This window comes from Pelophylax lessonae (assembly GCF_965119305.1).
Source record: "Pelophylax lessonae genome assembly, chromosome: 10".
Taxonomy (NCBI): domain Eukaryota; kingdom Metazoa; phylum Chordata; class Amphibia; order Anura; family Ranidae; genus Pelophylax; species Pelophylax lessonae.
In genome coordinates this window covers 217,329,073-217,355,912 of record NC_138777.1, presented here as the reverse complement: position 1 = coordinate 217,355,912, position 26,840 = coordinate 217,329,073, and the positions used below count along the sequence as shown (strand labels likewise).

The following is a 26,840-nucleotide window of genomic DNA, read 5'->3' as shown; positions in this document are numbered from 1 at the left end:
AAAAAATATGGCGAAGGACCACTGCTGAAACAGAGTCTAGCGACTAGGGGAGCCACGTCCAAAGAGGCATCACAGATAAACTGCAGCCCCTGGAGCAATTGGTCTGCCAGCTCAGAAAAGGTAGGGGGAGCTGCTCCCCCTCCAGGTCATGGCATAAAAGCTTAGCCCACTCGGTCAGAGTTTGCGACACCAGTGCAATGGTAAATACCGGCCTTAGTGCCGAACCAGCCACAGTGTACATATTGCGGGCCACAGCCTCCGCCTTCCTGTCAGCCGGGTCCTTAAAAGCCGGGGACTTTTCAACCGGAATCATGGTTGACTTGTTCAATCAAGAGACCGGAGGGTCCACTACCGTCGGTACAGTCCACTTTTTAAGAAGGGAATCCTCATATGGGGTACCGCATAGCAAATCGCTTAGGGACCACAAGGGGATGTTTTGGCGGTTCCCACTCTTTAGCGACCATTCTGTCAAAATAGGTGGGGAAAGGAAACAACTTTGCCTCTCTGGATGGCTTGTGAGTGCCAAAAGGGAACCGACGTCTCCGTCGCAGCTTCAGCTGGGTCCTCAATCTTAAAGGTCAGGAGGTCAGGATACAATCTGTGCATCCACCAGCGCCTTTTCGTGCATGGCTACAGGAGTGGAGAAATTATCCTCACTATGGGAGAACTCGGGGAGTGTGGTCGCAGACCCAGCAGAATGACCCACGTCTGCGGCGGCCGAATCAGATTCAGCATCTGATGAAACAGATGAGGCAGGGGAAGGTGGGGGGGGGGGTGCGCTTTTTGCTAGCCTGTCGTCCAAAAACCACCTCCACCTGGGACACAAAGGACTCCAGGAATGCAGTCAGTGCATCGATAGATGGTTGGGACCCCGGAAGGCCCCATAGCCTCAGGTGAGGAAATGTGCTCCAAAGACTTCATGAGTAAATAGGGGGACCCCACAAAAAAAAGGTGTAAAAACACTGCTAGGGACACCCCCACTGCTCCGGCAGCACCACTTGATCGCCAGTAACACAGCACTTAATCGATACTTAGCAGAAAGGGAGAGGACCCCACCAGACTCCCCACCTAGCAGAAACAGGCACCTGCAGCCACCAAGATAATCTGCACTCCACGTGTGGCGATCAGGAAGTGAAAAGATCCAGGAGTCAGCACCAGGGGATGAGGAGGGGCTCCCACCGCCGGAATCGCTACCCATAGGGCTCCACTGTCATGGCCACCGCTATTTTCAAACCATTGGCAAACCACCGCAAAATGGGCACCAGACTACACAAACATGGCCGCCGTGCATTGAGCACACAGGCTTCAGCAAAATAGCGGTACCACAAAGCTCCCAGGGACCCAGAAGCCCCCACCAGATACCCCCTCCCCCACAGCTGATCGCCCGGTTGCCAACGGCGCAACCTCCCCCCCCCCCCCCCCCCCAGGACAGCACCTTGCCCTCACCCCAGGAGGTGGACCAGGCCACCCCACAGCCCCAGTACAAGTAAAGGAGGGGGGGGGGGGTGGTCAGGCGTGAGATGGCCTACAGGGACCACCATGAGGGGGGGTGCCTGACGGGGAGGAGGGGAACCCTGGGGTCTGATTGTCACAAGGAGGTGCCCACGTCCTCCCCAAAACCCTCCAGGGGGAGGGGGGGGGGCAGTTACTTACTATACCAGGAACCAGGCAGGCACTGCTTTAGACAGAACCTCCTCTCCGCTGAAAGGAAGGGAGGCTGTCGGCCAGGAGGAACGCTGCGACTCGGGCTGAGGCCCGGTCGTATGCGACCTTCCAAGGTGTTTAACTCGTGGGCCAGCCCCCCTCCAGTGGGGCTATGTCGCGGCCGACCTAGTGTGGAGCGGAGGTCTGCACGTGCTCGCTGGCAAGACTGGGGTGACCACTTGATCTAGATTATCCAGCCTTTTGCCCAGTCCCGCAGTTGATTGTAGATCTCACAGGAAAACACCAAGAGAAAATAATCTATCTAAAGAAAAAATTGCCAGGACCAGAGATCCCAGCAAGGAACTAGGTCCTTAATCCTGACTAGGCTAAAGAAAACTGAGTACCTATAGCAGAGAAAGGAAATATACCCCCCTGGGACTGCCCATAGGGGTAGCCAGACCTTTTTTCTGCCTAGTGTCCTACTCCTTTAGGGGGCAGTATAATCCAATGGTTAAGAAGAGCAGGAGCTGTGTCCGTCAACTAACGAAAAATAAATACTTTTTTGTGTGTGCAAATAAACAAATCCTGGCTGCAATCAATGACCCGCATTTGCGGGAGCATTTTGTAGTATAGTATCCCATAGAAAAATGTTGATTCTGAAAGTAAAGGTTTTCTAACAAATACGTTGGGGTGTACTCATTTATGCTGTGCACTGTACATAGGGTGCCTACACACAGCACCTGGCAACTCAAGCTGCATAAACACACAGCACTCATATAAATGAGGCCTTACCCATCATTTAGTTTAACTACAGATTGGTAGTTCCCTTCCAAAAAAGCAGAAATCAGATTAAGCAACAGTGGGACTGATCCATGAAATGTGAGAGGGCTAGTAGATTTTATTTGTTAGTAGGTAGATTACGGACTTCGCTTCACACTAATTTGGTGCAGGAAACCCAGAGATCCGTGCGTGTTTCCTGCACCGCATTCAAATCTCTTCAGCGGGTGTTAGTGCAATCTTAACAGCCCAAACACAGGTTGCAAATGCAGTGCAAAAGTACCATGCAATCTGTTTTCAGCGCTGTTCCAAAACTGGTGCATGCATGACTTTGGTGCTATGCGGTGTGGTCTGAGCCCATTCAACATAAATGAGCTCAAATTGCACCGCACTGATACGCATGTAAATTGAACAGGAATGCGGTGTAGTTCATGTCTGATTCACATACGGTTCATAGTGTGGACCAAGGTTTACTCCTTATACTTCCATCACGCAGCACTGGGGTCTTGGATTCAAATCCTCACCATGGACACCATATGCATTTTTGCATGTTCTCGCTATGATTTCATGGATTTCATGGGTAATCCAGTTTCCTCCCACACTCCAAATGTATGCGGGTAGGTTAATTGACTCCTGTCTAAATTGGCCCTAGCATGTGTATGCGTGTATATTAGGGACCTTGGATCGTAAGCTCCTTGAGGGCAGGGACTGATGTGAATGTACAGTATTGTAAAGGGCTAAGTTAATTGTCAGTGCAATAGAAAAATCAATAAATACTCAGAGAAACATGGCAGCCTCACTAGGGTTTTTGCTTTGCCTTTTTCTGGATTGACACAATTAAAGCACAAGTTGAACATCATGGACTTCTAGCTGATTACATTATTGATTACACTGTGACAGTGTACAGTCATTTGTCAGCGGCGACCTACCAGTTAGGAATCTCTGTTTTCACAAGCAAGTAAAGCAGCACAGACAGGAGGTCATCTGCACACATAGTCTCCATGTTCACTAAAAGAAAACCATGTATACAAAAAAGACAAATGTAAAATACAGCTTAGAAAACAAAGTAATTTGTGTGTATCAAATTGCTGAAAACTGAATAGGTTAAAGGAGATGTACAGCCAAAGCTCGTTTAGCTGTACATCTCCTATGGATCACAGGAGAGCAGTTTGTTCTGCACTTCTGTGACCCGTTTTTAGCAGATAGCGGGCTGAAGTCCGCACTCTGCTGCCGTCACAGAAGTCAGTCCAGGCACCGCGCCATCGCGACCGCGAAGTAGGGATCCGCCAGTTGCCTGTACCGACATCCGGCTTAGCCTCTCATTGAGCCGCTGAGAGGCTGACCCGGCCGCTCCCTGCCACTCCACTGCCCAGCACTCCAATGAGCGAGGAGTGGGCAGAGCAGAGAGCTGCTGACTGACATTTAGCAGCTCTTTGCTCAGGGAGCTGTCAGAACCGAGCGATCGGCGGTGTTCGATCGATCGGTTCTCAGTGTAGAGGCCCTGGGGGACAGATGCAGCATCGGGTCAATGCTGCATCCGCCTAGGTAAGTATAAATGGGGGGGGGGGGGGGAGTAAAGAATCCAATACATCTCATTTAAAACATTTCCTATAAAATTATCAACATAAGAAAAGTGACAACACCTTTGAAAGTCAGTAAATTTGCAAAAAGTGTCAGCGTCCTGCCTCCTGCTTATTTACAGGATTGCTGATGAGCGTTTTTGCTCCTGTAAGACCACCTACCTCTCCCTTAATGTCCAGTTAAACTTTTCATTTAAGTTGGCTAAATACATTCCAGGCGCAACAAAACAAAAGGCGCCCAAAGCCCTACAGTTTATTTTCTCTAGAAAGCATTCACAACCCAAGTAAAAACGTTTGTCTTCTACCAGCAGCACAGAGTGGGACCATTGCAATCTATGTGGAAGCAGTGGTCTCTTTGCAGAGGTCTGTACATCCTCCTGCTGGGTCAGAGCTAGAGGTCTCCAGTCAGCAGGAAGCTTTAGCTTTGTTGACTGAAAAAATAAAGGCCTGAGTAGGAAGTAAACCCTAGAGAAAAAAAAAAAACCTGTAAAGACAAAGGCATAATGAGCTAGTATGCATCGCATACTAGCTCATTATGAAATACTTACCATGAAAACGAAGCCCTCGCAGTGCCGTCCGATCAGCGACAGGGAGGCAGACATGTCCGGCCGCCCTCCTACCTTGTTCGCGTCCTCCAGCCATCTGATTGGGAGCCGCCGTTCACGGCACTGGGCTCTGAAGAAATGGCACGGGTGGCCGTTCCTTCAGAGCACATGCGCCGATGACGTCATTGGCTGCATCCACTGTAAATATCTCCTAAACGGTGCAAGTTTAGGAGATATTTATAGCACCTATAGGTAAGCCTTAATATAGACTTACCTATAGGTAAATGTCAACAAAGTGGGTTTACAACCACTTTAAAGTGTTACTAAACCCACAACAGTAAAATATGTCTGTATATGCAGTAAAGGATGCATGTTATACTCACTGTGAAACCTAAAAAGTTATACCTCTGCACTGTGTAAAAAGGTTGTTTGATCTGGTCTTTTCAGATCCTTCCCTTCTTCCACAGTCCCCAAACCATCTCCTGATAGAACAGTGGCTAGAGGACAAGCTGCACATGCTCAGTTTGGTGTGTATTGCTACAGTGTTTTTTTTTTTCTTCTTGAGAGAGTGCCTGTGATCAGCAAAGGGCCAATCAGTACTGTCCAGACAGAGGGTCAGGGGTCCTGCAGCCTTATAGGACAGTCAAAGCAGAATGAAAACTTCTCCTACAAGCTTTAACCAGACACTGACAGAAGTGACAAGACTGCTATATACTGCTGATGAGAAAAGGTAGTTTATATTTAATAAAATAATTTAATTTCCACGTTCTGTGTACTGTGGGAGACCAAATATAGTGAATGCAGGGTCTTGGGTATAGTAACACTTTAAAAGGGGGTGTGTTGGACCCATTGCCTCCACACAAGAAGCAAGGGTCCCAATCTGCAGCTGCTGGCAAGGGGACAGTTTTTTTCCAGCTTTCTACAGCAAAATGTTTTTTCTAACCTCCGATTAGAGTTGTAGAACAGTTACCTCTCTGGCTTGGTGACTGCATTATGGTGTGAACGACCTTCTTGAGACAAATGAGTTTCTGCTGTGGCGATGTACACCGGTTCAGCTGGCCCAGAACCCGCTTCGCTCTGGGGATGTTAATGCTGCAAGAAAGTTATCCAACATAAACATAGTAAGAGGTAGGCACTGTTCAGGCTGATGACACAATGAGATGAAAGCTGCCACCAAGTTGCACCAATAGATGGAACCTACATCAAACTCATTGAAGGAAGTTATCAAAACTGAAGGAGCCAGAATAAAGAACAGCTGTAGACAGCAACCAATCAGCTTCTATCTTTTTCAAAGTTTAACTGAACATGCCAAAGGCAGAAGCTGATTGGTTGCTATGGACAGCTACTCCAGACTCTGTTTGCTCCAGGTTTGACGAATTCCCCACATCGTGCCCGATTAAATACAAGTACACTTCCTTCAGATTAAAAATGAACTGTGATGGGCAGGAAGGCAATTGTGTAATTTTGCTGCAAAGCTCACAATGAAAGCATAAACATTTTTCAGTTGCTCAGTGATGCAACTGAAAATTTGCAGTAATATGTGCATCATGTTTGCTTTAATAATAGCAACAGTTTGTCACTTCTGGCTGTGTAGTATACGACATACCACAGCCACTTTATGGTCTGCACTTGGCTATAAATTATATACACTGGTCCACTGCATACACTGTGCTGTATGTAACATACTCCAGGCTACCCTGGTCTATTCACTGTGATTCCACATTGCTGAGATAGCCCCACTCCACATACTGTGATGTGTGACAAACTCTCTACTGTTCCACTCTGTACACTAAGCTGGAAGAGACACTGCCCAGACTATCCCAAAGGATATAAACAACCAGGAAAATTCTGTACTACATATGTTTGAGTAAATTGTGTAGTAAGTGAAAAAACAGTGGTATAACCACTTACCCACCAGGCCTATTTCTGACACTTTTTGTTTACAAGTTGAAATCAGTATTTTTTCCTAGAAAATTACTTAGAACCCCCAAACACATATATATACATATATATATATATATATATATATATATATATATATATATATATATATATATATATATATATTCAGCAAAGACTCTGGAGAATAAAATGTCGGTCATTGCAATATTTTTTGTCATGCGGTATTTGCGCAGCGGTCTTTAAAACGCCATTTTTTGGGGGAAAAAAAAATCACATTTCACTGCGTTTAAAAAAAACTAAACAGTAAAGTTAGCCCATTTGTTTGTATATTGTGAAAGATGATGTCACGCCGAGTAAATAGATACCCAACATGTTACGGTTTAAAAATTGCGCACACCCGCGGGATGACGACAAACTACGGTCAAAAGAATTCTCAATAGGCGACGCTTTAAAATGTTTTAACGGTTACCAGTTTAGAGTTAGAGTGTAGCTCTTTTTATTTTATTATTGCTCACGCTCTGGCGATTGCGGCGATACCTCACATGTGTGGTTTGAACAGTGATTTCATTTGCAGCTCGACTTCCATATGCGTTTTCTTTTGTGAGCGAGCTAACGGTGATGGGGTGCAGCTAAAATTTTATTTTTTTCCTATTTAATTTTTTTTTTAACTTTATCACAGGTTTTTAAAAAAATAAATAAAAATCTGATCACTTTTATTGCTGTCACAAGCAATGTAAACATCCCTTGTGACACCAATATGCAGTGACAGGTACTCTTTATGGAGGGATCGAGGGTCTAAAAAGACCCTAGACCCCTCCACTGCACTTCCATGTATTCAAAACGCAGAAAACTGCATTTTTGAATACACTCGTTTTTTGAATTTGCCGCCTTTAGCAGCAGAGTAACCCGGACGTGACGTCATGGACCTCGCCTTCAGGTTACGTCATCGGAGACCCGATCGAAGCTGCTTCCGGCTTGGATCGTAAATCCATCCAGCTGGCGGACGTGCCGGCTGGGTGCTCGGGTCTCTGGGTGGGACGGGAGACCCGGGCAAAGCCGCGGAAAGGCGGCGGGAGGGGGTGGGGGACATCAGATGGAGGTAACAATCTTCTCCCGGCAAAACAGGAAAAAGCCACCAGTGGAATATGTACCGACAAATGGCCGCTTACCAGATTTTAGTGGCCTCCAAATTAATGGAAAAGCCAATCACACTTGAGGGGGATTAAACCCACCAGGTAAAGATCATCAAAAACGTCCGTTGAGGTACACTTCCAGGTAGGCACCTGAGAACCCCATAAGCATAGAAGGAATATAAGGGTATATAGCATAATACCATTTAAAACAAAGTCTATTTATTTAAAAAATGGTGCACTTACATGATATAAAAAGATTCCAAAACACATCGATCTATCCAAACAGATGAAAAATCAAAGGAAAAGCTGCAGCGTTCAATAGTAAAGCCGGCCAGGGGGCGTGGGGATGTTACGTCTGGTCCCACCCAGCGCGTTTCGTCACATGGTTGACGTTTATTGACAATTATAATTAGCGCTACATGTTCATTTTGTATCCCAAAGGATAGGTAAAGTAGAATAAGATTGTGCACATATTTTTGGTAATTTTTGATAAAAAGCTCATAGTTTTACTTTTTGTGAAATATTTCCCGAAGGTATTTCATATAGAGATTGGAAGATTATACATCCCATCTGTGTGTCACACTGCAGTAAATAGCCTTCCCAAGTATTTACCAATAGAAGCCACCTAGAATTTTGTTTAAACCATCCATGCTACAGATACCATCCAGCACAGCCACTTTTAGGACCACTAACTAGCAAGCCAAGCCTGCATAAATAGATAGCAAATATGGCTGCCCCCATATACATATATAAAGACTGAGTCAAGTATCCCCACAGACAGGGACCGTGTCAGCGATGTAAGCTGAGCTGCGCATGCACTGCATGTATCTTCTGCAATAAAGAGCTCATCTGCTTGCAGTTTTTGCCAGTTAAACTTTAGTTCTAGTTTAAGATGATCAAGAACCTATTACCTAATCATATGAGGACATGGAATTCCTTTCATATACCTCCAAGTTTAACCACTAGGCCACTGCTGACCGGATACGCAAATTTTCTTACCTGAACTCAGTCTTAACCCCGATATCCCTCTGCTGGACGTCTTGGAGACTTCTTGTAATCTTGTTAAAAGCGGCATCCTAGCAAATAAATCCACACTGGAAATTAGGGAGTAATCACATATTTATTCCTTTTTTCTACTGCTTTAAAAAATAGTTAATCGGTATAGCAATAAAGAGAGAAGAGAAGAGAAAAGAGCGAAGAGGGAAGGGAAAAAAAGAGGGAAGGGAAAAAAAGAGGGAAGGGAAAAAAAGAGGGAAGGGAAAAAAAGAGGGAAGGGAAAAAAGAGAAGGGAGAGGGAAGACAACCAAAGCGAAGGGAAAGGAAATGCAGAGAAAGAAAAAGAGGGAAGGGAACAAAAGAGGGAAGGGAAAAAAAGAGAAGGGAGAGGGAAGACAACCAAAGCGAAGGGAAAGGAAAAGCAGAGAAAGAAAAAGAGGGAAGGGAAAAAAAAAGGAGGGAAGGGAAAAAAAAAAAGGAGGGAAGGGAAAAAAAAGAGGGAAGGGAACAAAAGAGGGAAGGGAACAAAAAGGAGGGAAGGGAAAAAAAAAAAGGAGGGAAGGGAAAAAAAAAAAGGAGGGAAGGGAAAAAAAAAAGGAGGGAAGGGAAAAAAAAAAGGAGGGAAGGGAAAAAAAAAAGGAGGGAAGGGAAAGAAAGAGGGAAGGGAAAAAAAAGAGGGAAGGGAACAAAAGAGGGAAGGGAACAAAGAAGAGAAAAAAAAGAGAAGAGAAAAAAAGAGAAGAGAGAGAAGAGAAGAGAAGAGAAGAGAAGAGAAGAGAGGGAAGACAAGCAAAGAGAAGGGAAAGGAAAAGCAGAAAGGAGAGAGAGTGCAGCACAGGCATAAAACAATAGTTAAAGAAGGGGGGAAAAAAAAGCTAAAATAATAAATCGGACCTAAATCATTACCAGTGGTTCAGCTCCCAGCAGCCTAACAATTAAATCCACACTGGAAATTAGATGGTAATTACATATTTGTTCCTTTTTCTTTATTAAGTTAATGTAACTTATTTATAGTGATGATAGGCCAGAGAGAAGATGAGAGGAGAGAAGACAGAAGAGAATTTAAGAAAAATGAAGAGAAAACAAGACAACCGAAAAGGCAAAGAGGCGGCAAAAAAAAAAGAGAGAGAGAGAGGAGGCAAGGAAAGAAAAAGAGAAGAGAAGAAAAAAACAAACCGTTGAAAAAAAAATAAAAGCTAAAACAATATTGGCCTTAAATCAATGATTTGCTTGACTATCCCCTTCCCAGGTACCTTACCTCACTTGCTTCAATGGTCCCCACTTGTTTGAAGATCAGGTCATAAATGCCATGGTGTACATACATCTAAAAAGGGATAAAGAAAAAAAAAAAAAATGTAAAAGTCACACACACACATTAGTTATCAAAAGAAAAAAATACAGCACACAGTCAAACTTGCATTATGTAGACTGTATTGCTCCGGTTGTACAGTTTGACATTGAATAGTGCCTGCAGGGGTTAAGGTGACCAGGCCATAACAGGGAAAAGAAAAAAGGTCATTGCAGGGGCAATAATAATCTTCTTACCTCTACTGCTTGCTTCATCAAATTCATCTGACCCTCTTGCTTGGCAATAGACCGCTGCAGAACAGAGTGATGGTTATAGAACAGAATCATACTTCCATATAATATACTACATTTATAACAGCTAAGATGAGACATGTGAAACATTTTATTCTCTCTTTTCAACCGGATTTCCTCTCAGAACAACCAAAGGAGACAGACCAGACTTCCACAAGTCCCGATACCTGCTACCATAGTTCTTATGGTTAAGTGTGGCCCCTGAAATCAACAAAGGGCTGCACATAATATTAAATGAATTTAATGCTAAAGAAAGCTGTCAGGGATTATAGTCATGGAGCAGAGTAGGTCAAAGACTTTGGGGCACATTACAAACGTTTTTTAAAGACTGCAGACTTGCTGTGGGAGTTGTTGGGAAGCTTAAGACATGTTTCCGAAGACCTTTTCCAATGGGCATGCCCGGGGGCCCCACTTGCCAAGGGGCCCCCACACGCATGGATGGTGGCAATTACTGTCCTCCAGAATCCAAATTACTTAGTTTACCTGGTGGTCTAGGGCCCCCCCGTTGTCCGCCGGCCCCCCGTTGTTGTCCGCTGGTGGCCGTGGCTCGAGTCTGCACTGCACAGACACTGGTTGCTAAGGCCAGCCCGATTGGCATCTAGCAACCAGTGACGTTGTGAGAGCAGACCCATGATGGACAGCGGAGGAGGATCCTCCTCGTCGGCTCGTCCTCCTCTCCATCTCCGCGCCTAGAAGACTGGCTCCACCTCCACCCACCTCCTCCCATGTGCAGCCGTTGTGAAAGGTAAGGCAGCCAGCCCAGCTGCCAGGCTGCTTGATTTTCTTTTTTTTAACTCTCTCCATGATTGACACAAGAGACAACTACCTGTCCTGGAGGATATACCTTACTATATATTGGTCCCTGTAATATGTATATAGTAAGGTATATATCCTCCAGGTAGTAGTTGTACTCTCTTGTAGTATATAGTGTTCCCTGTAATGTGTATATAAGACTATATACATATTACAGGGAACACTATATACTACAAGAGAGTACAACTACTACCTGGAGTATATATACACCTTACTATATACATATTACAGGGACCAATATATACTACAAGAGACAACTACCTGGAGGATATACCTTACTATATAAATATTACAGTCGCACCGACTTCAAAGTAGTTCCTGCACTACTTTGCCACGATTTTAATGCGCTTTGAGGCATATAGCCTTGCCACTGCTTTCAAAATCGCATCAAAATCGCGGCAAAATCGCGTCGCATAAGTGTGAATGGGGCCTAAGGAATCTGTGTCCTGATACCAACTTGTATCCGAGTTCCTACAAATATTTGGACTCCAGCCACATACAGCATATGCACTGGCTATCTTCAATAAATCTTGTTGCTAAACCCACCACCCACGTAGGGGGACCAGTTTTTCTCCCCCCCTCTCTTTCTCTCCCCTTATGTTTGATCAAGGGGCTCAGTTTGATCTCCACTGTTTTGAAAGCCTACAGGCAGGCTTGGAAATCGCATACTTGGTTTTAATCCAGCAAACAGAAAAAATTTCAACACAACAACAGATTATAATGTTACTTGCAGTATTCTAGCTAAATTACCCCTGAAGAAGAAGCATACAGCTTCGAAACGCGTTGGGTATTCTGCTGTTATTTTTCTGCATCTTTCTGTGCTATGTTTTTCTTTTATGTAACTGTTTGCCCATTTATTTTGTTATTTATGATGTATGTTTTATATATCTTTTGTACAATAAAATGTTAATACTTTTGATCAATTTTTGTATTATTTTGAGTGCCTAAAAAGTCCCAAACCCTTAGGGGATCCTTTTTTCTGTCTACTTGTAACTTAAGGTAGTTCCAATAACAGAGTCTCAGAGTGCACTCATCTTCTCCTGGGACACTTCCTCTTCCTTCTACTATTACTCTCTTGTACTTTTCTTTCTTCCCACTGCTTCTTTCTTCCTTCTTTTCTTTTTATTATTCTAGATAATATTGTGGTTGGAGGGGATCCCATGACCCTTCGAAAATTTCACCACGGTATCCCCTTTCCTCCTTTCGGACCACGCTTGGTTTTCTTGGTTCTGGAGGTGGGATGGGGACCGTGCCATTCCAGAATGCCTTGGTGACAGGTGATAGATGGATCTGGTATCTGGACACAGTTATAAAATTGTTAGATGTGGTAGCTTTGTGTAAATGAAGGAGGGATATCCTGCTTGTATTACCACGTTTAATTGTCGTAGAACTATGGAAGCTTAGGTTTTCTGTACAATATGCATTATATCACTTTCTCTTGTTAAAAACTCAATAAAAATCATTGAAAAGGAGAAAAAAAAAAATGAAAAAGAAAAAAGGATGAACACAAAAAAAATAGTATGAAATAAATAAACTAAGCTATTTAATTACTAGAAGCCATCTAAAGAATATTTTTCCTTCTAGAGGGGTCCTGAGGGCTGCACAATAAGTGGTAAATAGCCACAGGGTTGAACAACCGGAAGCCTACATTATTAGAATAAAATAAACGCTAGTTTATGAGACTTTTACAGACTGTTAGGAGTGTAAAACTATGTTTACCAGTGATGTTTTTTTCTTGGAATCCTCCTTGACAGCTTCTTAACTTAAGGACTAAGCCTTTTTCAGACACTTGTTGCTTACAAGTTAAAATCAGTTTTTGCTAGAAAGTGAACTTAGAACCCCCAAACATTATAGCTGAGAACCTAGAGAATAAAATGGTGGTTGTTGCAATATTTTATGTCACACTGTATTTGCACAGCAGTCTTTCAAACTCATTTTGTTGGGAAAAAAACACACTTTCGAGAATAAATTAAAAAAAAACCAGTAAAGATGATGTTATGCCGAGTAAATAGATACCTAACATGTCATGCTTTAAAATGAAACACACTGGAATGGTGAAAAAACGACAGTACTTAAATATCTCCATAGACAACGCTTTAAAAATGTTTTAACGGTTATGGAGTTTAGATTTACAGGGGAGGTCTAGTGCTATAATTGCTGCTCTCCCTCCAACAATCGCAGCGATACCTCATATGTGTGGTTTTAACACTGTTTATATTGTGGGTGCAACTTACATATGCATTCACTTCTGCGCACGAGCACGGAGGGATGGGGCGTTTACATTTTTTTTTTTATGTTTTTTTTTTTTTTTTTACGTGGCCGCTTTGCTTTTTTTTTTGTTTTGTTTTTTTAACACTTTTATTGTTGTCACAAGGAATGTAAACATCCCTTGTGACAGCAATAGTCACGTGTCAGGTATTTCTTTTGGAGGACCCCAAATCCCTCCTTTGCACTTAAAAGCATTAAAAACACAAAATTTGGCTGTTTTGAATACTGGCACTTTTTAAAAAAATCTGGTGCCTTTAAGGCTCCCGTAAACCAAAAGTGATGTTGTGACTTTGCTTCTGGGTTACTACATCGGAGGCCCAATCAAAGCCGACAGCAGCTTTGTTCGGGTCTCCGGCCAGCCAGCAGATGTGCCGGCTGGTTGCTCGGGCCTTCCAATGGGACGGCTGAGCCCAGGCAGAGTGGTGGAAGGCGGTGGTGGGGGGATATCCCACCCTGCTGCTTGTGATAACAATCAAGCAGCTGATCAGCTTCATCGGTTGTTATCACAAGAAGGCCGACCATCAGCTCTAAAGCCCCGTACACACGTACCGATCGTCGGCCGAAAAGCTTCGGCCGACGACCAATGTGCCGATTGTAGGCTTGTTAGTATGATGCCTCTGACAGCCGACAGCGCACATTCGGCCGAAAAGAATCTGTCATGCAAGCATTAAAATTTTTGTATGCCGACACCAGAGCAGCCGAATGTTCGCCAGTCAGTACAGAATTCGGCTGACAGACCGCAGATTTGCAAGATTGGGCATGCTCAGAAAAGGAAAAACACAGGGAAAGTTAACCATTACATGACATCACTTCTGCAGTCGGCGGACAAAAATTCTTGTGCAGTCTTTTGCACTTTTCAACAGACACCGACAGCCCTGGACAAAAGACGGCCGATCGTTCGGCCGACGATCGGTACATGTTTACGGGCCTTAAAAAAAACAGTACCGGCTGATGCTTGCAGCTGCAGGCATCACCCCGGTACAACCACTTGAAGCAGAATGACGTACAGGTACATGATTTTGCGGCAAATGATTAAAGTATACTAAGCCTCAATTTACACTGCCGCGACTTGGGATCGGACTTGTGAGACCTTAAGTCACATGACATCTGAAATCTTATGTTAGTCAATGAGAGTTGTTTTAATTAGCACTACTGAAGTCGCTCCGACTTTAGAAAAGGTTCCTGTACTACTTCAAGGCAACTTTTATCAGACTTGTGCCCATAAACTTTAATGGAAGTCGCCTCAAAGTCGGATCCTCATCTATACTGATGTGATTTGGATCCGACGTTACAGGAAGATTACCTAGGCATTCCCGAAAGTCACACCATAAGTAGCACAACTTTCAGGTTGCAGCAGTGTGAACCGAGCCTAAAAGCCAAAACTTGGCCTGCTCATGAAGGGGGAAAACCTTCTGGGGGGACAAGTGGTTAACTAACTACATCATGCCCCCTACCAAAGTCTCTACATTGGGCATTGAACCTGATAAATGCTAAGGTGGGGTGGCACAGACTAATAAACTTTATACTTTGTGCCAGTTTATAGGAGTGAAGAGTCTTCCGCTAAAGGTTGTCATGGTGGACGAACAGAAATCTAGAGATTTCACATAAAATAACATTTCCAGTGCAGGTTAGAGAACACAAGCACATTTCTGAAGGGTTCGGATGACAACTAATTTCCTACATGAAGCCCACTGGCTGGGTGTGGGGAATATAAGAAACTATACTCGAAGCGTGATTACTTACCAAGTGCGAGTCTCGGAGCAAATGCTGGAGGCATTTTGTGTAAACAGCATTAACGGAGTCCTGAAGGAAACAAACACATATATAAACTTTTTTTCTCCCTTTCCAGCCCATCCCCAACATCTCTACGAACTGAGAGCTTTCTATGATGCTGGAGGAATTTCCCCCATTTCTCTTCTAAACCCCCCCCCCCCCCCTCCACCAGGACATTGTAGTCTGACAGTGGGCACTCTCCACTGTCAGATTACACAGATCAGTACTGAAGCTGAATGGCTGCAAGCCGCTGATCAAAGCAGCTTTTCCAGCAGGACCAATCCGCTTCTGTCAAATAGGTTGGGTTACACACAGATCGAAGTTTTGCCAGTCCAGGAATTCTTCCGCTTCCTCCAACTTTAGCATTGGCTCGCCTTGCTGTGCAGAACTTCTACATACCCATTGCAGAAAACTACATTTGAACACACTTACCAACACTCCCCAGGTTCCCCTGGCCTCATTTCAGCTCTCTATGCTTCTCTAAAAAAAGTGTTCTACCACCCCTCTTTACCTATGTAGCTCAGTGGGAATGAGACTTGCAAACTAAAAATAGACTTAGCAGACTGGAGTGAGGCCTGGTCCTCTGTGGCTTCAATACAGCGATACGGCATATAAGGTGCTTTTACGTTGGTATTTGGTCCCCACCTGCATTGCCCATGGCAATCGATCCAACAGTGACCACTGTTTCCGGGGCTGTGACCATCGGAGTGATGTGATACACCTAGAGTGGACATTCCCTAGACTAATTAGTCTCTGGTCTCATGTATTTGGCCTCCTATTCATGTTGTTCCACCCGCCCATAAAAAAGAAGCCAAGTTTGCCCTATTATATTGTCCAATCCGAGGCCTGTTCGCCTATCAGCGAAAGCGTGCTTCCAAACTATTTTTGTCAGCTAAAGCCTGAAAATGTCCAAATTGGGCCCAAAGAGTCAATATTTTGTGTGGCCACAATTATTTTCCAGCACTGCCTCTTGGGCATGGAGTTCACCAGAGCTTCACAGGTTGCCACTGGAGTCCTCTTCCACTGCTCCATCATGACATCACGGAGCTGGTGGAAGGTAGAGATCTTCTGCTCCTCCACCTTCCATTTGAGGATGCCCCCAAGATGTGCAATAGGGTTTAGGTCAAGAGACATGCTTTGCCAGTCCACCGCGTTTACCCTCGTCTTCTTTAGCAAGGCAGTGGTCGTCTTGGAGGTGTGTTTGGGGTTATTATGTTGGAATGCAGCCCAGCCTCTGAAGGGAGGGGGATTATGATCTACTTTGGTATGTCATAGTACATGTTGGCATTCATGGTTCCCTAAATGAACTGTAGCTCCCTAGTGCCAGCAGCACTCATGCAGCCCCAGACCATGACACTCTCACCACCATGCTTGACTGTAGGCAAGACACACTTGTCATTGTAGTCCTCACCTGGTTGCTGCCACACACGCTTGACACCATCTGAACCAAATAAGTTTATTTTGGTCTCATCATATCACAGGACATGGTTCCAGTAATCCATGTCCTTAGTCTGCTTGTCTTCAGCAGACGGTTTGCGGGCTTTCTTGTGCATCATCTTTAGAAGAGGCTTCCTTCTGGGATGACAGCCATGCAGACCAATTTGATGCAGTGTGCGGCGAATGGTCTGAGCACTGACAGGCTGTCCCCCCCCCCCTCCTCTTCAACCTCTGCAGCAATGCTGGCAGCACTCATACGTCTATTTCCCAAAGACATCCTCTGGATATGACGCTGAGCACGTGCACTCAACTTCTTTGGTCAACAATGGCGAGGCCTGTTCTGAGTGGAACCTGTCCTGTTAAACTGCTGTATGGTCTTGGCCACCGTGATGCAGCTCAGTTTCAGCGTCTTGGCAATTTTCTTTTAGCCTAGTCCATCTTTATGTAGAGAAACAATTCTTTTTTTCAGATTCTCAGAGAGTTCTTTGCCATGAGGTGCCATGTTGAACTTCCAGTGACCAGTATGAGAAAGTGAGAAGGATAAAACCAAATTTAACATACCTGCTCCCCATTCACACCTGAGACATTGTAACACTAACGAGTCCCATGACACTGGGGAGAGAAAATAGCTAATTGGGCCCAATTTGGACATTTTCACTTAGGGGTGTACTCACTTTTGTTGCCAGCGGTTTAGACATTAATGGCTGTGTGTTGAGTTATTTTCAGGGGACCTCAAATTTACACTGTTATAGAAGCTTAACACTCACTACTTTACATTGTAGCAAAGTGTAATTTCTTCAGTGTTGTCACATGAAAAGATATAAAAAAATATTTACAATAATGTGAGGGGTGTACTTACTTTTGTGAGATACTGTATAATATTCTTTGTTAGCCTGGGCTTAGTACTTAACTTCTGTGATTTAGAGCGCCTTGACAAACTAACTGAAGCTAATCAATAAAGCCTAGTCTAGGACCTTCCCCCCCCTGTAATTGGACAATAAATCACAAACTGATGAACAATTTTTCTACAAACGTTTAGTCAAACATTTGTGTATGGCCAGCTTAAAGCTAGAACTTGTAATGTTTTAGGCACTGGGGGAGAATTGGGTGATATTTTCAAAGAACACACACTGCACTGCTGCGAAAATTACAGTTGCATACGAGGACACTCACAATATAATGTCGAAGGCTCTTCCTTTCATGGACTTTAAATGTGCTGCGGAATGAAGTGATATTCTTGTCAAATCGGTCTATGTGTTTTCCCAAGAATTCCTTCACATCTTCAATGTTTTTTAAAGTGCAGGTATTGGACGGTGCAGTGATAGGGTGTTCTGAAACAAATAAAAATGTACAATTAAAGCCTTGGAAAGGCTGGAGCAGTGAGGCAGCAACAAACTTTAAAATACTCTATACTTTGCACTTACAGTATCTGTATTTTAGGTTTCCAAACTGATTGGAGATTCAGGGGGATATTGTTTTAATAATGTGTGACAAAATATTCAAGAGTTCCTCCATCCTCATCCCTCTGTCTATGATAAACCCTAAACCCAAACTCCTCCTAATGATAATTTTCCTTAACCACTTAAGCCCCGGAAGATTTTACCCCCTTCCTGACCAGGGGGTATTTTGCGATTCGGCACTGTGTGACTTTAATGGACAATTGCGCGGTCGTGCGACGCTGTACCTAAACAAATTTGATGTCCTTTTTTCCCCACAAACAGAGCTTTCTTTTGGTGGTATTTGATCACCTGTGCGATTTTTTGATCATGCGCTATAAACAAAAAAAGAGCGACAATTTTGCAAAAATAATATTTTTCACATTTTTAATATGAAATTCCCAAAAAAAAATAATGTAAAAATCTAAATTTTTTAACATTTTCAGCCAATTTGTTTTATGCTACATATGTTTGGTAAAAAAAAAAAAAACAAAAAAAAAAAACGCAAAAAGCGTATTTTGATTGGTTTGCACAAATTGGTTTGCACAAAAGTTATCGCATTTACTAACAAAGGGAAAGATTTGTCATTTTTGTTGTTTTTTTTTTTTTAACGCGTAATGGTAGTGAAGGGGTTAACTTTTTTTTTGAGAGGGAGGGGTGGTGTGTCCCCCTAGGGGCGTGATTCTAACTGTGATTGGCTGTGGCTTGAGCTGTACGAACAGTGATTAACGGTCCTACATAGTAGAACCGTATGATCACTAGTTCTACACAGGGGAGAATGACAGGCGGCTTGTTTATATCAACCGCCTGCCTTTCTCCCTCTCCACCCGACGATCGCGAGTGACCGCGCTCGCTCCCCAGAGCCTCACAGGCTAGTGACGTACCCATACGTCTCTTTGCCTGTGAGGGGCTGACCGCCGCAGTATATGTGCTTGCGGCGGTCAGCAAGTGGTTAAAAGGGTGACTCCACTTTTGTGGGGGGGGGGGAATCACCAAATAAAGAAAAAACAATATATATACACAATTGCGACACAAATCATACTTGTAATTGAATGTTATTAAAAATTACCTTTCCTTTTCAATCTGCAGCTGTTGTAATTTTCTGAAAATGTCATTTTCTGTACACAGAATGTATACTGACCACACCCCCAGAAACATAATTTCCTGCTTGTGTGATTGGCTCACCAATAAAAAGCTTAAAAAAAAAAAAAAGTGCCTATACTGTTTTTAATCCAGTAGTGCGCTGTCTCACCCTGCTCTGCACATGCTCAATTGCACTCTAGAGGCCGATCAGCTGACAGTTTAGGATTTACTGTTGCTGAAGGGGAAAGCAACAGGAATAACAGACTGGGCAGAGGGAACACAGATTAGAGAGAAGAAAAGAAAAGAAAAACAGGATTGTTGACAGGACAAACTCAGCTGTCAGGAAGACACAAAAAAAAAATGTGTGTGATATTTGCTCCTTTCTCCCTCCTCAGCAGCCTGTGAGCTTCAACACCGTAAAGCTTCTGTCAGCCTTCCTCTCTAAATGAGCCAAGACATACCATCAAGGCTGAAAATGTACATGTTTTAATTGAAGACAGTGACATATTAGTGTAAGAGACCAAGGAGAGGGGGAGAGTTTCCAATAAGAAAGTGACTGCTCTTGGCTTCAACAAAATGGTGGCCTCCAGCAAAAATAAAACAGGAGCAAAGCTGGAGTCAATTTACAGAAAACATTCATTTTGGTAACATAATTATTACTATGGAATGTACGTTTCTTTGTTAAAGAACAGTAAATTGTTACCAAACGATTATGGGCAAAGTTAAATTTTAAATTAATAGTAAATACTCATCTCTTCTACTGCGTGGTTCAGTTTAAAGTAGTTGTAAAGGCTCAAGGTTTTTTACTTTCATGCAGTCTATGCATAAAGGTAAAAAAACCTGTGTGCAGCAGCGCCTACACCCCCCCCTCCCCCAAAGAGTACCTGTGTCCCATCTCAATCAAGCGAAGTGCACGAAAGCCTCAGCTCTCCCAGGTCTCGCCCCCTTTTCGTTGGTTGAGACAGCAGTGGTAGCCATTGACTCCTACTGTCAATCTCAGCAAGTGAGCCAATGAGGAGAGAGTGAGGACAGGGCCAATCTGCACTGTGTGTGTAAATGGACACACAGAGCAGTGGCTCGGGAGTGAGCCTGCTCTGATGCACCCATAGCAAGTAGGCAGGAGGGACGGGCCTGAAGGGCTGGTGGGGGACCCGTGAAGAGGAGGATCGGGGCTGTTCTGTGCAAAACCAACTGCACAGAGCAGGTATGTTTGGGATTTAAACAAAACAAAAAAAAAAAAAAAAAAAAACAACAAACTTTAATGTCACTGTAAGACCGCATTCACACTGAAACGGCACGACTTCGGGGGCGACTTCCCAAGTCACGTGCACCGCGACTTCGGCGCGACTTGTACTTATAATGAATGTCTATGCAAGTCGCTCCAAGGTCGCCCCGAAGTAGTACAGGACCCTTTTTCATAGTCGGAGCGACTATTAGAACGGGTCCTGTAGCACTGCATGGACCGGGAAGGACCGTGACTTGTCAGGCTGACAAGTCGTCTGACAAGTCGCGGTAGTGTGAATGGAGACTTAGGCTTAGTTCACACTGGGTTGGCTTCAAAGTTGCCCGACTCTGAAGCCGCCCAACACAGCGTGACTTTAAGTGCAGCTTTCAAGCGACTTCTTTATTAAGTAGTGCAGGAACCTTTTTCTAAGTCCGAGCGACTTGAGTCACTCTGATTAGAACAGTTTTATTGCACTAAATGGAGCGTGACCTGTCAGGCGACTAATTCACGCACCAGTGTGATCCCGAGCCTAAGTGTTCCTCCTCTGGTCCCCCTCTGCGCCGCAAGGTTCCACCTACTAACCTCTACTTCACAGCAGGTCACAGAAACCATTGAGCTCAACAGGGGACCAGGAGATCAACACTCCTAAAACGGTCAGTTTCTCAGCAGATTCAGAGAAAATTTTCCCCTAACAACTGTGTAGGCAGTGAGAGAGGGTTTACTCTTTTCTTTTGGAGGAACAGATTTTTAAATAATTTTAGATTCTCGACAGGGTCGCTTTAAGCACTGAAATCCCCAAAAATAACTAGGACAATGCTGCATATGAATCGACCAGTCCAGAATAGACCAGCTTAGAAGCAGGAGAAATGTTAGAAGAATAGAAAACTTCCAGATGTGTCGGATTTTTATTTTGGTTCTGCTGCTCCTCTCCCAGCCACTACCTCACCTATAATTGGCAGCTGAGGCTGTATGCAGGAGAACTGCTCCCTAACTAAAGCTGCCCATACACTGTGCAAATTTTGGCCGATTTCCTATATAATACTAATAATTTCTGGTGAACCAGCTCAAATATGCACAATGAGTGTCTCATCCAGCACCCCCACTGCCGACAATTTTAATTGAAGGTTTAGGGGGGAAAATTGTTGACTGCATTCAATCAGGTGCAGCCGCTGTTCAGGTATTTTGACAGACCAGCTGCAACTGTTAGAATGCAGTAGCCCGACAGGAGGGATTCATTCATCCGTGTTGTTAGAGTGGAAGCAGGCTTAATGAAAAATATCCAAGTGTACGGCCACCTTAAAGGAGGTGCTCCAGTCATTTTTGTGTTTGTTAAAAGAAAGCAGTTACAAAAACTGTAGCTGCTGACTTTTATTAAACAGCCACTTACCTGTCCCAGAATCCAGCGATGTGCTTACCCGAGCCATTCCTTCCTTCGGTCTTCTGTTCCCGGCATCTCAACCATGAGCAGCAGGTTGTGATAGCTTGCAGCTTCACAGCCGGGTGCCCGCCGCACATTGTGAATGGCCCCGCAGTTTTTTGGGACCAGTGACGTGTCCCAGAAGTCTGCAGAGAGGGAGGGAGAGCGGAGCGAGTACCTGTCAAAACCAGGTACCCACTCCCACCTCAAAAAAAAATGCCATTTGCTGAAGAGGAGGGGGAGAAGGCCTTAAAGCAGAACCTTTCTGGTGGAACTCAATTTAAAGCTTTAGCATTTATAAAAAGAGAGCTACTCTGACTTACCTGGAGTGTTGTAACAAAAATATAAGCATAATAAGCACTTATAAGCAATATAAGCAAAATAGCAGAGATGTATAGTAACTAAGTAGAACTACTTCACTACTGTACTTAAGTACCGAAAGGCGGTATCTGTACTTTCCTAGAGAAGAATTTTTTTCTCCTACTTCCACTTTTACTTCACTACATTTTTTTGATGATTTCAATACTTCTACTCCGATATTTTTTTTTGTGCTGCATAGTTACTAGTTACAATTATAAAAATTACCACTGCCAGAACAGTAGATGGCAGGTTTCATGAAGTTCAAAAAAATGTGTATAATGTCATGTGTAGTGTATAATGTCATGTGTACTTTTGACTTCTTTCTTTAATAACTTTAACTTTAATAAACTTTTGACTTCTTTCTTTAATAACTACATTACACAGTAATTGTACTTTTACTTTCAGTACTTGAGTAGCAAAATTAAAAAAAACAAAAAAAAAAAAAACACACTACTTGCACTACTTAAGTTTAAAAAATGTTGAATACTTTAGTACTTCTACTCAAGTCACTTTTTGATCGAGCACTTGTACTTTTACTCAAGTATGGGTTTCGAGTACTTTATACAACTCTGCAAAATAGGCATTTCGCGTAAGTTAGAGAGCTCAGCAATATAGAGGTTTAATAAGTGGCACCGTCAGGTTGTGATTTATTAGATGCAGTAAGACAATCCAGACATATCTTATCAGGAGGTGAAAGAAAGGCTACATACCTGGGTTCTCCTCTTTTTCTAAGGACCGGGCAATGCACAGGATGCTGAAGCTCTCCTCCTTATCATTGTAGAAGGTCTCCTCAAACAGAATGGGTAAGGAAAGAGAGAAGGCGAAACCAGTGCCCAGCTTAACCTGGGTCCCCTGAATAAAAACCTCCTGCAAAATAAAAAAAAAAAATAAATAAAAAAAAAAAACTACAGGTTTTTGTTTTCTGAATTTAGTGCAATAAAAAAAAATTGGATTTTGACATACCGTGAAATCCATTTCTCTGATGTACTTTGACAGACACAGCCCCTGTCATTCTTGACCATTTGACAGACACAGCCCCTACAGGAGTAGGACACTAGGCAGAAACTACACCCATGGACAGTCCCACGAGGTATTACAAGCAGTGTCAGGAGAATTATAACTCCACAGAGGGGTGGGTGCTGTGTCCGTCAATGAACATCAGAGAAATGGATTTTACAGTAAGTCAAAACTTCCATTTTCTCTTTCATTCATTGACGGACACAGTTCCTGTCATTCTTGACCATTGGGACATCCCAAAGCAGTGTCAAACATGAGGGGTGGGAAACAGCAACAACATTTCCATGGTTAAACAGTAGCCAACCAGGCGACAGGGGCTCAACCAAAAGAACTGGAGCCCATCTGAAAAAAACAATACACCCTCAAAAGAGGATCAGGTCCTCAAACAGCAGCCTGCAAAAGCTTGCAGCCAAAGGAAGCATCCGCAGATGCCAACACATCCACCTTATAAAACTTTGTAAAAGTGTGCACCAACGACCAGGTGGCTGCCTTGCAAACCTGCGTCACTGACGCTTGAAGACGGAAGACCCAGGAGGCACTAAGCGCCCTAGTAGAGTGGGCCTTGACAGGGAAAGGAGGAACCTGACCTCTGATGGAATAGGCCTTAACCACCGTCTGTCTGATCCATCTGGAAATAGTCGCAGAGGAAGCGGACACCCCTTTGCGAAATCCATCTGTGAGCACAAATATAGAGTCGGACTTCCAATAAGACTCCGTAGCTGCCAGGTACACCCTAATTGCCCGGACCACATCCAAGGCATGCAAGGCAATTTCCTTCGGATTTGTTTAGGCCTGGGACACAAAGGCAGCAACACAATGTCTTCATTCAAATAAAAGTCAGAGATCACCTTAGAAAGGAATGACCGACAGGGGCGAAGCACCACCATATCCTTGTGAATCACCAAATAAGGCGAGCAACAGGAGAACACCGCCAGTTCTGACACCCTGTGCGTTGAAGTGATAGCCACCAAAAAGGCTACTTTCTGGGACAGCGTAAGCAGGGGAATTTGGTTCCGCCAGTGCGGCAACGGAGCCTGCACTGGCGGAACCAAATGTCGGACACCCTAAAGCAGTGGTTCTCAACTTTGGTCCTCGGGACCCACTAACAATCCAGATTGTAAGTATTACCTTGGAGAGATGCAGACTAGAATACTGCAATCACTGAGCAGCAAATTAGATTACTTGTGATGTAATTTAGTTATCTTGCAAACCTGGCCTGTTAATGGGTCCTGAGCGCATGAGTTGAGAACCACTGCCCTAAAGAAAGGTACGCACCAGGGAGTGTGTGGCCAAAAGGTCATTGGAAAAAGATTGCCAAGGCCGGGACCTGGCCCTTGATGGTACTTAAAGCCAAATTCTGTTCAACTCCCCGTTGAAGGAAGGTTAAGATACAAGCAACCGAGAAGGAGTGAGGATGAACCCCAAAAAGACTCACACCACACAATGTACGTCTTCTACGTACGATGGTAGATCTTCCTAGAGGTAGATTTCCTAGCTTTTAACAACGTAGGAATCACAGACTCAGACAAACCTTTATCCTTTAGCACCTGGCGTTCAAAATCCAAGCCCTCAAAGTCTGCGACTGTAAAAGCAGGACGGAAGATCGGTCTTTGGGACAGCAGATCCTCCCTGGGAGGAAGCTTCCAAGGAACATCGGCGATCAGCCGCACTAGATCGATGTACCAGGCCCAGGGGGGCCAGTCCGGTGCCACTAGGATGACCGCAATCCCTTTCGCCTCGATCCTGCATAGGAGTCTGGGTGGCAGCTTGAGAGGAGGGAAGACGTAGATAGGCGATACTGACCCCACGGGGCCACAAGGGCGTCTGTGGCATCTGCCAGAGGATCCCGTGACTGAGCCACAAACCTCTGCACCTTTCTGTTTAGCCAAAACGCCAACCGATATACCTGGGGGGTGCTCCACCAGAGACACAGCTGATGAAACCTCTCCAGATGAAGGGACCACTCCCTTTGGTCCAACGCATGCCGACTGAGGTAATACGCCTGCCAATTTTCCACCCCGGGAATGTGTACAGGGGAGAGGGCTGGAACAAACCGTTCTGCCCACCTTAGAATGCCAGCTAACTCCAGAGCTGCCAGGGCACTTCTTGGGCCTCTTGGTAATTGACATAAGCCACGGCTGTGGCATGGTCTAATTGAATGTGCACTGGGCATCCCTGAAGACGATCCGTCCAATGATCCAGACACAGTTGCTCTGAATTCCAGGACATTGATCGGTAGTCAGGACTCTTCCCATCGTCCAGATCTCCTGAGCAGAATGCTTGCTGAGGACGCCTCCCTAGCCGTATAGGCTGGCATGCGTGGTGACCACTGTTCAATACAAGGGGAGGAAGGATTTTCCCAGCCAGAGCACCAGAGAGTAAAACCACCATATTAGGGACTCATTTGTTCCCCAACTGAGCCAGATCTGATTGCCAAGAGACTGCAGACTTTTGTCCAATTTGGTCAGTATGGAACTGTGCAAACAGAACCGCCTCGAAAGTAGATACCATCAGGCCCAGCACCCCCATGCAAGTCCAGAGGGATATACAGTTGTTGGACAGCAGCAGGCGAATTGCAGCCTGCAATTTCTGGAGTTTGAACAGAGGAAGGAGCACTCTGGCTACGGCCGAGTCCAGAGTCAGGCCCAAATAAGTTAAGCTTCGTGGACAGAACCAGGGCAGACTTCTGAAAATTCAGAATCCAGCCAAACTCCCACAGAGTTCGTATTGTGAGCTGCAGGTTCTCCACCAGAGCAGAGGGAGACTCCGCTCGCAGAAGAAGATCATCCAAGTAGCCCAGTACCGTGATCCCCCATTGGCATAGCAAGGATAGCACCGGAGCCAACACTTTTGTGAAGACCCGAGGAGCGGAGGCGAGACCAAAGGTTAACGATAATGCTCCTCTCCCACAGCAAAGCAGAGAAAAGGCTGGTGACTGGCACAAATTGGAATGTGAAGATAGACACCCTTGAAATCTATAGAAGCGAGGAAATCCCCCTGATGCAGGGATGTCACCACCATTCGAATAGACTCCATTCTGAACTTCCGTACCTGCACAAAGCAGTTTAGCACCTTGAGGTCCAGGATTGGATGCACTTTGCCTTCCTTCCTGGGGACCGTGAACAGGTTTGAGTAAAAACCCTGAAAACGTTCCGAAGTCAGAACTGGGACAATCACTCCTTGAAGGAACAGGTCTTGTACCGCCCCATACAGACCCTGTAACCGGTCTGGGGACAGGCGCAGGTTGAAAGGAAAAAACCTTACCGTGGGACAAGAGCAAAACTCGATCTTGTAGCCAGACCGATACGGGTGGGGGCGCACCTTCATGCAGAAGGAGCCTAGTCAGCGGGTCTGGAGAAGCCCACTCTCGGCTTGGCAGACCAGGTTTGTTCGGATCCATCAGAGAAGGCCCTGAAATGCTTCGAGCCCTTGTCAGTCGACCCTGAGGGGCGAAAAAACTTCCTATGAGCCAAAAAGGCAGGTCCACATCTACGACGAGGTTCCTTTCCCTTAGTAGCCTGTGGAAGAAAGGTACTCTTCCCCCCCTGTGAGACCTTTAATGATGTCATCCAGGGTAGCTCCAAACAGGCGATTTCCTTGAAATAGTAGATTAGTAAAGGCCTTTTTAGAAGTCTAGTCCACAGACCAGCATTTGAGCCAAAATAAATGCAAAAGGACGACAGCCAAGCCATTAGGGGAGCCGCGTTCAAGGAGGTATCACATATGTGGATCTGTTCATCACACTCCCTCCCTGGTTCATAGGCACTTCCTATCTGTTTCACAGGCACTTCCTATTTGGTTTATCCTTTACACCATCTATTCTGATTAGCACACT

At 44.5% G+C, this 26,840-nt stretch overlaps 1 protein-coding gene across 1 annotated transcript in view; it reads right to left on the bottom strand.

Moving 5' to 3' along the window:
- Positions 1-26,840, bottom strand: part of ANKRD27 (ankyrin repeat domain 27) — a 92,152-nt gene that overhangs the window by 48,275 nt on the left and 17,037 nt on the right. The window contains exons 3-10 of the mRNA XM_082269946.1: positions 22,699-22,855; positions 17,641-17,798; positions 15,001-15,060; positions 10,123-10,176; positions 9,836-9,901; positions 8,581-8,657; positions 5,517-5,638; positions 3,351-3,429 (exon numbers count right to left, since the gene is read on the bottom strand). Coding sequence (XP_082126072.1) covers positions 3,351-3,429; positions 5,517-5,638; positions 8,581-8,657; positions 9,836-9,901; positions 10,123-10,176; positions 15,001-15,060; positions 17,641-17,798; positions 22,699-22,855 — 773 coding nt within the window. The remainder of the gene's footprint in view (positions 1-3,350; positions 3,430-5,516; positions 5,639-8,580; positions 8,658-9,835; positions 9,902-10,122; positions 10,177-15,000; positions 15,061-17,640; positions 17,799-22,698; positions 22,856-26,840) is intronic.